This window comes from Lucilia sericata, unplaced genomic scaffold (genome assembly GCF_015586225.1).
Source record: "Lucilia sericata isolate MDLA Ls3-8-SP2 unplaced genomic scaffold, ASM1558622v1 Contig000101F_arrow, whole genome shotgun sequence".
Taxonomy (NCBI): Eukaryota; Metazoa; Arthropoda; class Insecta; order Diptera; family Calliphoridae; genus Lucilia; species Lucilia sericata.
Genome location: NW_023994133.1, coordinates 393,865 through 406,334, shown reverse-complemented (window position 1 = coordinate 406,334; position 12,470 = coordinate 393,865). Strand labels below are relative to the sequence as shown.

Sequence of the window (12,470 nt, the reverse complement as noted above, 5' to 3'; positions counted from 1 at the left end):
ATTTCTTACTTGTTTTTTTTTTAAATTAATTTTTATTGTTTTTCTGTACTTTTGCAATAAATTTAACACGAATAGAACAAAATGCTAAAATTTAAGATCAAACTCACCTTTTCATAATCGGCTTCACCTTTTATTTGTAGAGGACTTAGCAATGCCTGATTGCACATATCATCTCCATTCGCCACAGCACTTCCGCTTCCAGTACCACTTTCGCCGCTTCCTTCTGCACCATTCTGTTGACTGCATCGTCGTAAACGCGACCTACGCAGTTTTATGCAAAAAAATAAATTTCCATCTTTTTCAGTAGTTGTAGCCACAGTACCAGCTGCGGCAGTTGTCTCTCCAGAATCAGGAGCTGAGCTTCTTGCCATTGAACTTGGAGAACAACCCATTTTTAGTAAAAATATTGCGTGATAATTGTCCTAATGTCCTCTAATAGTTAAATACTTTAGTCTTTATGTTGTATTTGTGTTCTATTCTATTCTAATAATTGAGATTTCTTTAGAATTTCTTATTTTTCCTTTTTTTGAACTTTCTGATATGAATGAAACCTTATTGTTATTTTGACCATGAATTATGATGAACTTTAAAATTTTCCTGCACATATCCCGCTTATGTGTGTAAAAGTGTTAGTGAGTGTTCATGTGTATGTGTGTGATAAATTTTAAAATGATATGTAATCACATTTCCTTTTTAAAGAGTAGTCAATTTTATTGTTTTATAAAGTATCTAGTCATAAATATGCGTTCATGTTGGCAGGTCTCATCCTTTTCCTTTATTATTTAAGCATCTGAGCATTCCATTTTCTGAAATTAAAAAATGCAATACGTTAAAATAAAATATATACCAGTAAAGAAACAAATAAATAAATTGATGATTTTTTTCTATATTGTAATAATAAATTTTTTTAACAATACTGAAATATGTGTGGACAACAAGATGTTTAATGCACAGCTTTTCATTAATGTCTAATGCATTATTTTTCACATTTCTCACTATATTGACAGCACTGTTCTTTTTATTGTTGCCAGCGTTGCCCCACTCTCTTTACTTTGCTTACCAAAACCTGCCAATTTATATACCCTACACCACTATTTATATTAGCACTAATATTTTGATCTATACCCACCCCACCTTAAAGTATTCCAATTGGCTTTGTCCATCCGTCTGGCTGTCAATGTAAAGCTTTTAGAAAAGTCACAATTTTGAAGATAATTGAATTAGATTTAGTACGAATTTTTAGGTCAAAAGATAAAATTCTATGGAAATTGTTAAATTCGGTCCATTAGGGTCAAAAGTGCTTGTATAAAACTTAGTTATACCGCTTCGAGATAGAAGTATTTTAAACATAATTCGAAACTAAAGAGCGCTATTCGGAGATTCAATTGTATGAAGGCTAAGTGAAAGAATGGACGGATCTTAACCATTTTTAATAGGCTTAGTCCAAATTTCATCAAATTATCTTGAAAATTGAGACCTGTACCTTGCGCACAAGCTTTACAAGGACAGTCATTCAGACTGACGGACAGGTGTTAATAGCCTCTAAGATTGGTATGGTTTAAGGTGGGTACATAATCAATATTTTTGTGCGTTACGAACATCAGCCCAAACGAATAATACTCTCCCCACTATAGGGCTGTAGGGTATAATGATTTGTAATTAGCAGGGAAACCGAAAATATGTTCTAAAAATTGTGTTTTAAGCGCATTAAATATGCTGTAAAAACGAAAAATATGCTCTTAAAATGTATTAAATGTACTCTAAAAATGAAAGTTTTAAAGATTTATTAACATTGAAAAGCTCAAAAGAGCTGAAAATTATGTTCTGAAATAAGCAATAGACATCGCAGCAAATAAAGCCAGATATACCTCTTCATCTCCTTAAAAAACTCTTTATTGTATATAATTTTCATTAATTAAAGTGTTACCTTTGAAAAATACTTCAAATCTTCCAACTAACGCTTTAATTAGTTCCTCACACACCTACTTTAAATTTCCTATACCATCGTTCTCTGAAATTATAACAAACTTTACCTTCAAGGAAATGATTGCTGCAAGGAAGTAACTAAAATACCTTTGATTCTCGCCTTGTAGGAAGTTTATAGCATTATCTATAGGTTCCGTTATCATTTCATTTTGCTCGAAATATTCGATGTCTAAGTAGGAAAAATTTGCAACAACTAAATTATTGCATAAAGTAAATATTTTTTCTTTATGCTTTAACAAACAATTTACGCTATCATTAAGTGAATTCCAACGTGTAATTGTTGGTGTCTTTAACGATGAGGATAAAATTTGTTGTATTATTTCTGCAGATTTTGGCCGATTGCATTTTATCCATATATCAAGACATCTATAAACAATATAGTCATAATATTTAATTGATAATATAATGTTAGATTGTCACACTGAATTTCACCAACTATTTCCTCATTTTCAGACTCATTTTGTTCCTGTATTATAGTTTCTTTATAAAACAATAAAGTTTATTATAATAAATTTTGAAAGTATGTTATTAATATTGCTATATTATTTAAAAGCCTTGCAGAAATTGTATCCATTGTCCGTTATTGATAATATCATTTATTATCTAATTCAAATTCATATTATTGATAATATTGATGAATATTATTGATCATTTCTGCAAATTATGTGATCCCGTAAATCGCCGGCATGCAAACGCAATATGTATTCGATAAAGTGGCATATATAGCCAAAAAACCAACTATGTCGCGTAAACCAAATGTCAGCAGTAGTACAAAAATATTGTACTTTCTTTAATTTTTCCGTCGTTTTTGAAATCCAATCAGCATGATTTTCATCAAGTAGATTACCGATTACGCGTCGATTTTTTAATTTAACTGGAAATCCTTTAAACAAAATTTTGAAATTCTGGGTTTTCAACCACACTAAGAGGACTGTATCTAGAAGCGAGGAACATTAATATCAGCTTGTCGAAATTTTTCTTTGAAATTTTCATATAATTCGGTTTTTTTCTTTATAAAATTGGCGAATAAAATTAGAACTAACGCCTATAGAACCTTTAATTTTTTCGTAAGAAATTTTACATTCGCCCAAAATTCCACCCATTTCTTTAATAATTTGTTCCATCTCTCTTTTCGATTATATTAAAATAAATATTAAAGCAAATAGTATTTGCTTCGTTGATATTGGTGTAATAAAATTCTTCCTGTATATTTCTAGAAAGTAGCAGATTTTCGGCCGTATTCAAAATAAATTTTAAATTTGATAATGCTTTGTGAAACGATTTTTTGGTGATACATTTAATTAATTTTTTTTGTATTTGTCACGTTTTCACCTTTTCCATTTGAAAAGCGAGATGTGCTAGGTGTATCATCATATACATATGTATGTAAATTGGATCTGTCCAAATTTTTCTGTTTTTAAATTTCAATGTTAAAAAATTAAAATATGTTTTACTCTAGCACGTGTTAATGAAGTAAGAATTATAAATTGCAATAACGAAAAAAGAAAAACAGTACAATACAGGGTTGGCAAAATTGGTACAATTGTACTTTTTTGTGGCACAATTCAATCCCGAAAAGTACAATGGGACACCAATGACCCATTTTGTACAATTTTAAATTTATTTCCTTTTTGAAATAGTAATCTCAAATTGTACTTCTGACGCAAAGTTCAAAGGTAGGTAGTCCTTCAATAAATTCGAAAATTCTGAAGAGAAAAAATACAATTCTTGTATTCTCTCATATTGTATGGAAGTCGGGAAGTGATTACAACCAGTCTATAATTAGTCTAGGGACTAGAATTAGTCTGCGTTATTTACCGACTATCCTATTATCTAGGCTTTATAGTCTAGTCTTAGACTATTCTATTATCTAGTTTATAGACTACTCTATGAATTTGCCTTGGATTAATATATAGCATTCTAATCTATAGACTAGTCATTACTCTACTCTAATGTCTAACCTATAGACTAGTCTATTGTCTAGTCAATAGAGCAGTATATTGTCTAGTTTATAGAATAATCTATAGTTTAGTCCATAGGGAGGCTATGGGCCAATCGTGTGACCAAATGGACTTATTTATTGACTAGTCTAATGACTAACCTATAGGCTACAAATGAACTGTTAATTTTGAAAGTGCTTCATATTGATATAAAATTTCCAAAAAAAATTATTTGGTACAAATGGAATCAAAAAAGTATAATTGTTAATGTTGTTTTGTACTATTTGAAAATTCTATTTCCTAACCCTGGTACAATAGGACAAAGTAATATCAAGGAGTACTTGGTTCATTTTGCCATTGATGATCATGTTAATTAAAATAAAAAAAAGTTCAGACAAGATTGATGTGAACAAAACATACTTTTTCCCAGAGTTGTATAAAAACGTACATACCTTTGATTTTATTTATTTAGTACTTTTTTAATAAAAGTGCAGTATAGGTACAGGGTACACCATATTAAAGTGTTAAATTTTAATATTAATAAATGTAAACCATTTTCGATAGAGAATTATACCAGAAATAGAAAATTTAAAAAATTCTCTTACATAAATTTTTATAGAATGCTCTTATAGAAAATTAAAAAAATTCTATTATAGAATATTCGAAAAATTCTCTGATAGAAAATTTTAAAAATTCTCCTACAGGAAATTCAAAAATTCTCTTATCGAAAATTTAAAAAACTCTCTTATAGAAAATTTTAAAAATTCTCTTATAGAAAATTTTAAAAATTCTCTTATAGAATATTTTAAAAAATTCTCTTATAGAAAATTTTAAAAACTTCTCTTACAGAAAATTAAAAAAAAAATTAATTTAGAATATTCGAAAAATTCTCTTATAGGAAATTTAAAAACTTCTCTTATAGAAAATTTAAAAAATTCTCTTATAGGAAATTCGAAAAATTCTCTTATAGAAAAATAAAAAAACTCTCTTATAGAAAATTTAGAAAATTCTCTTATAGAATATTTTAAAAATTGAAAAAAATCTCTTATAGAAAATTTCAAAAATTCTCTTATATAAAGTTTAAAAAATTCTCTTACAGAAAATTAAAAACTTCTCTTATAGAAAATTTTTAAATATTCTCTTATAGGAAATTCGAAAAATTTTCTAATAGAAAATTTAAAAAACTCTCTTATAGAAAATTCTCTTATAGAATATTTTAAATAACTCACTTATAGAAAATTTAAAAAAAATATAGAAAATTTAAAAAATTATCTTATAGAAAATTTAAAACATTCTCTTACAGAAAATTGATGCACTTATAGAAAATTTTAAAAATTCTCTTATAGAAAATTTAAAAAATGGTCTTATAGAAAATTTTAAAAAATTCTCTTACAGAAAATTAAAAAAAATCTCATATAGAAAATTTAAAAATTTCTCTTATAGAAAATTTATAAAATTCTTTTATATTTGTAAAATTATTTCATAAATAAATGTGAAAAATTTTAGATACATTTTCTTTCTATATCGGTCAGATATTGTTGTGCCAAAAAAAGTTATAATATTTTCTAAAGATAATTGTCCTAGGAACCGATTTATGAGGTTGTCACTTTCGAGAAATTAGCCAATTATATGGTATTCACTATTATTAAATTGTTATTTTGCAATATTAAGAAGTATATAGTTTGTTGGTCATCAAATCGGTCAGATAAACAAGTTTTAAAAATATTAGAAATTACGAAAGAAATGGAGACAAATTGCACATCGGTCAAAATTATAAAAACATTTCAATATTATTTAAAAATTAAACACAATTTTAAAAAATTATTTGCTAATTCGGCCTTCCTTATATTTTAGAAGATTAAATATTCCAGAATTCACACTTTTTACTAAAGTTTTTATTATATTTTGATCAATATTTGATGATTCCTGTGAAATTCCATTTTTTTGTAAATTAAGGCTTTCGTACAGTTGATTTCCCAAGTAAACTCGATTGGGTTGTATCCCCTAAAGACATTCTATAGACTTTACATCTAGTTAGCACTGCTGACCACTCTAAAGCAGGTGTATTTTTGGTGTTAAAACAGTTTTTGAAAAATCTAATGTTGGGTATAAAAGCATTTTCTTGATGAAAATTTAGTTTTTTGTTGGACTTTGTGCCATGAAAAGCACAAAATTAATTTCTGGAGTTCTGGCGTAGGACGTGCTGTTAATTTTACATAAAAGAAATTGGAATTGGAGGCAGCCGTCGGAGCAAAAACTTGCACTAACCGTCAGCAACCCATCACCAAAACTTCTCTTGAAAAAGTGAATCCTTGCTCATATCTTTCCAATATCCTCATTTTCTATCTGGATTCCATTTTTTTCCTTCGAAAATATAAACTAATGTAAAATTTATAGTTATTTTCCCATTTACAAAAAAATAGATAAAGTCGTACTTGGATGTAATTTGCTTGCATGTTTTCTTTCGCGAACTGGAGCTTTGCAGTAACATGATGGGGTAGTAACCGGGGAACTTGCATAATTTGTAATATTTTGTATTATTTATTTCTGAAATTGTCTCCACATTGTTATTTTAGGCACTGAAACGCCAATCTGAGCTTTTATATTTTTTAAACTTAAAGTTGAATTGTTCTTTTTACGAATAATATGGGGTATTTCTCGCTGGGAAAGAGTTTTCTGTCGTGCTGATCACTTGGTTTGTGCTTAATTATCACGATAAATAAAAAAAATTAACAACTTTCTCAATCCTATCCAATTTCTGAGCAATTTGCCTAAATTTTAAAAATTGGTCTTTTATGGCCTAAATTTTACCTTTTGCAGGGTCAGAATGAACAAAATCTACATGGTACATCAAAGACACAATTTTTTTCTTTGTTTTAGGACCAATTATATCCAAGATTTTTGGCCTACTAAGTTGCATAATGGGTTTTTATTGATTTGGTTTTATAATTATGAAACATCAAAATAACGGAAAACTTCCAGAAATACAACAACAATAATCTCAAATTTATTTTTTTGTATATGTATAAATAATAAATGCAAAAATGTATTATTTGTAAAAATTTTTTGTAACTCCATTCAATACTTGAAGAGAAATTCGAAAAATATATTTGTTCTTATAATTTTGAAACACACCTTATGTTTTCTTCACGCGGGTGCAGACAAGTTGATTTTTAGCTATCAAAAAAGTACGTTGACAAATTTAACCCTCTGTAAGTCAACATCTCCAAATTTGAAATTTTCTACAAATTCGAATAACAACACAAATTTAATAAAATACGTATTTTTATAAATTTTAATATTTTGTTTAAAAAAAGGATTAATTTCACAAAAAAAAAAAATGTAGCCTACAGTCAACAATGAGCTAAAATGGCAAAAAACAAGTAATATTTTCTGTAAAAAACACAACTTTACGTACAAATTCTTAGGAATTGGACTATATATGATCGTCGCTAATTTAATGTCGATGATCTATCCTTTACCAAAAAATTAGGCTCCATTGGTTGTTTTTGGGGTATTTAAGATAAACTATTTCCTTTTAACATAACGTAGCCCACAAGCTACATACAAATTTAACTGATCAGATCTCAAAATTTAAAACAAGAAGAAAGGTTTTTTGGACGAACATATAATACCCTACACCAGTTATAAAAATAAAATGTGATTTAGTTTTTATAGTAAAGCATTTGAGTTGAATTGTACCTTGCCTCAAATATAAGTACTTAAGCCATTTATTGTTGAATACAATTTGTGGACATTTAAATCATAGGTTCAAATAGGTTGAAATATTTATAAAATTCATCAGGGTCACCAAGGGTAGTATAGAACTTGGTTTTGCAGCTTTTTGTCGAGATACGAGTATATTAAACATGAATTTAAAAGCCTTATTCAGAGGGTTCAATTGTATGGGGGCTAGGTGAAATAATGGACTTATGTTAACCAATTTCAATAGGCTTCGTCTCTGGTACAATAGAAAATCGTGTGTCAAATTGCATTGAATTATCTTTAAAATTGGGACCTGTGGTTTGATTATAGTTAATTTACTCAAACAAAATTAGCTATTGGTATATTATTTGTAAATTTGAATACTTAGGCCTCTATAGGAAAAAATTCGGGTAAATTTTTTGGCACTTTTTGAAAGCACTATTTTTCTGAAACAAATTAATGCAGATCTGAATCGTTTGAGTTTTATCTGTTTTTTAAACAGGGAATATTTTGTAAACTTAATTCTCGAAAAAGTGTAAAAAGGGGAAATTGTACTCTTTTTAGAACTTTCCCCAAAGGCAGAATTTATTCCACTATTTCATCGTTCCACTTGATCTTTTTTAATTTAACAATGTAGAAACAAAAATATTTAATCTGCACGGCTCTGATTGTATAATTAAATTATTCTTCAATAGGGAAATTTTTGCTCATTAAATAGTATTTTTAGTATTTTCTTTAATATTAAACATAGACACATAAAATACCATGACTGAATGGGAATCTAGGAGTTTTCTAAAATTTTAACCTAGAAACATAAAATTGAACATATGGACTCTTTGGTACTTTTCCATTCTTCAAATAGTACCTTTTGGTTTCTCTATATTTGAGAACCGGAACACATGATACACGGTCCTTATTAAGAGAAAATTTATTGAGGGAGATGTTTGTACTTTTTCGTTATTCAGATAGTACTTTTTGATTTTGAATGAACATATAAAATGAATGAGAATCTAATGAAAAGAAAATAAAATTATATTTTTGGAATTTGCTATAATATTGAACAAAAAAGCATACAATTTTTGATTGAATGAGAATCTATAAAAAGTATTTTATAGTACTTTTTTCCTTCTTCAAAAAGTACTTTCGAAATTTTCTCTAATCTGTAAGCTAAACGAATAAAATTAAAAATACATGCTCCTTACTGAATATGAATTTACTGGCGTGATAAATTTCAATAAAAACAGAAACATTAAAACACTTTTAATCAATTACAATTTTCTATAAAAATAATTAAAATTTGTATGGCCTTAATTTTGGTTAGGGTAGCGAAGCATCCAGGGTATTCTAGTTTCTAATAAAACTCATAATCAATAAGGCCTTGGTATTTTGATATTAAGATTAAAAGTCGTATAGGGTAGAAGGGGGATCATTGCCATAGGGGCACATCTGCCAAAGCGAATAACTTGAAAACCGAGTAATCGATTTTATCGCATTATCAAATTTTATTTTCGTTTATCGATTATCTATCATCCCTGAAAGTTTGAAAGATTAACTTTACATATGATGGGAGGCAGACGTGATTAATTGTTTTTCAAAGGGCTGTAAAAATATTTCACTGTGTGAATTTTTTGTGCTAACTTTTTTAGTTTTTTGATAGAAAAAATATATTGGTCAGTGATAGAACGTCAATAATAGTGAATAATAAGACATAATAATATTTTCGATAATATAATTTGAAACCCGAAAAAAATTTAAACTAAACCCCAGAACTGCCCGTGGGGCACATTCGCCAAATATATGTAATGCTTGTGATGTAGAACAAAATTTTGTTAAAATATAGAAAAAATTATTAATAATTTGTTTTAATTTTTTTTGTTTAGTTATGTGAAATAAACAATAAATATCTAGTTTATTATACTTTGTTTAGTGAATTAAAATATAAAACAGCAAAATAAGTTTTTACTTTTTAATTTTTTTTGGCTTATTTTACTAATGACAAATCTGCCCCATCACCTTGGCGTATTTACCCCATGGATGGGGCGGTATCGCCGTTTTTGGTCAGTGCGGAAAAGTTAAAAAAATATGTGTATGAGGATGACTTAGGAAAGATTGAAAGGGATAAAACTAAAGCTAACATATCTAAGTATCCGAACCAAGAAAAAAATTAAGAATATGTATTGTAGTTTTAATTTGAGGCCGCCTCAAAAAAAAAAGTGGTGTATGGTCCCCCTTCTACCCTACATATAATAGCTACAATACTGTAGTTCTATGATATTTATGAAAGTAATAATATTGGCGTACTTTCAGACCAATTTAAGAATTTTGGCATCGATTTGTTAAAGCATATTTTACCGATAAGAACATACTTTTGCATGTTTTGACTTTTGTGGCATATTTAAGTCATATTTGTTCAGAACATATTTTGATGTTTTGTGCTATTTTTTTTTTAATTTTTGCATATTAAAAAAAATTAAAAACTTAATTTTTAATTTTAAATTTTGGCAGTAGAATCTATGACTACAATTGGAAGAAATGTGCCTAACTTTGTTGTTTGAATTTCTTTTATTTTCGAACCAAGTGCGACTTAATGTTATTTATTGATTATCTAAAAGTAAAACGGAATTTTATTAAACTAGTTCTTCAAACTATTAGATGAATAAATTATCAAAAAAATCTTGAAGGATGAAGTATTACATTTTCTGTCTTTTTGAACATTGAAAAATGTTAAAAAATAATTAAAAATTTTATTTTTAGATCATGTTTTTTAAATTTTAAAAGCATATTTTGAGTTTTTACTCCATATTTAAAGTGCTTAATAACATTTTTTAGAGCATATTTTTGGTTTCCCTGTTTATTAAATATGATTGTTTAGAACAAAATCGGCAATGTGGCTACCATAAATAGTAAATATGAAAATATCTTAAGATTTTGTAAGAATAACTATAATGGTTATGCACATACATACATATTTATGTATGGAAATAGTACTTACACACATATATTTGGCAAAAAAAGACAGACTTAAAAGTGTGAGTGATTTATGTATATTATTACTTTTATAGTATAAGCCCGGGTATTCATAAAGATATTAATCGTTTATTTCAGGTTTATTGGTTTATGTCCATTTTCAATACAAAATTCCTACAATAAACTGTCAACAAATTTATTAAGCATTTATGAATTTGTTTATTGTTTATTTTGCTTGATTATGTTAATGTTGTTGACATCACAAAAACATAATTATTTTTTTTTTCGTGACGCACTCAAGTATACACCTAAGGACAAAATTTAATGAAATATGGATGGATTCACTTCATATGCAATAATTTTCTTGTTAAATTAAAAACAATATAATTTTAGTCTAAATTCTTTTTAAAAATCTCTAAATATTCATTTGGTTATGTGCGAAAGCTGGTGCTTGGTTGTCTTTAGGCTGTGTTATGTCAAATAAAATATGTAAATATTTATTTAATTTACAATATCAAAGAAGGTAATTTTAAGATAGATTGTTTGAATGTGACAAATAAGTGCTTTTATGTTTTAAATTTAGCAAGTTAGTTTGTTTTAGTTCTTCTTGACCAGTATATGTATGTATTTGTACATTATAAGTAACAACCATTTTTATGTAGAAGAAATAGGTTACTTTTATTCCCACCACAAAATAAAAGTTAGTTTATTCTAGCATACAATTTCTAAAATCTTTTATCCTGGGGCAATATTTTTTAAGGTTTTCCATTATTTTTCATGTTTACGCATAGGAGAGGTAATGAATTAGACGTTTCCAATTGATTGAATCTAATCTCAGATTTTCTCCATTATATCTGAGATTTGAGGTATCGTGAGGGCATTTTTTGCCCTTTGTGAGACTTTATAACAGCGCCAAGACAACTTTATTTGTACAATGTTGTATGTCATTTGAAAGTATATTCTATTAACTTTAAAATAAAGGCTTAACATCTGATATCTTTCTTCATCGAGATATCTTTAGCTAAAGCTAAACCATGGTGTATATTCATGGTTTTATGTCCTGTACTACTATAGTGCGGAGGGTATTATGCTTTGTAAATATTGTTTATAACGAAAAAAATATACGATCCACACTTATCTAACGATGTTCCAATCGACTCAAAATCATATTGTTAACGATGTCTGTCCATTCTGCAACAAAATGGACTTTCATATGGCAGACAACATTTTATAAATAATGTTGTCTTCAAGCAGTTACATATAACTCTCGAATAGGGTCAAATATTGCGTTTTTGAAAATTTCAGGACACAATATCTCAAATACCAGATGTGATGGAGAAATTTTGAAGCCTGTGGCCTTTAGAAAAATATACTTTGGCCTCTGGTTTAAAAATTTGTCGGCCTGTGTAATCGATTTAAAAGCAGTTGTTCAGTTGTTGTGCTCCGTAAAAAAATGTCTGTAAAAATCTGTGATTTTAGTTGTAGATATGCAGATGAAAGAGTTGGAATTTTAAACCAATAATTACCCCGGTATGATCTAAAAATCTTCTGAAATGTACATATATCATAATTTGAAAAATTGCATTCAATTAAAAATATTTTTGGTTTTGAAAACTAGATCTTATTTTGTTAGCTAGAATCTAGAACTAACTACTATGTACATCATTTGAAGCTAATTGCGTTACAAGAAACTGTACGTTAGAATAAATGTACATACATGTACATTTGGGTGGCCCCAAAATGGAAGTTATCGATGTTCCCAACTAGAGGTACGTTCACACCTAACAAATATTTGACGAAAAAACGTAACCAATATTTTTTGATCTTACATGATTTTAGTAATTGCAAAAAAAAATCGAAGCAAATAATAAA

At 27.8% G+C, this 12,470-nt stretch overlaps 1 protein-coding gene across 1 annotated transcript in view; it reads right to left on the bottom strand.

Annotated features, from left to right (window-relative positions):
* LOC119600037 (high affinity cAMP-specific and IBMX-insensitive 3',5'-cyclic phosphodiesterase 8) overlaps positions 1 to 12,470 on the bottom strand; it is a 100,832-nt gene that overhangs the window by 52,902 nt on the left and 35,460 nt on the right. The window contains exon 3 of the mRNA XM_037950046.1: positions 108 to 806. Within this exon, the coding sequence (XP_037805974.1) occupies positions 108 to 392 (285 nt within the window). The 5' untranslated portion in view covers positions 393 to 806. The remainder of the gene's footprint in view (positions 1 to 107; positions 807 to 12,470) is intronic.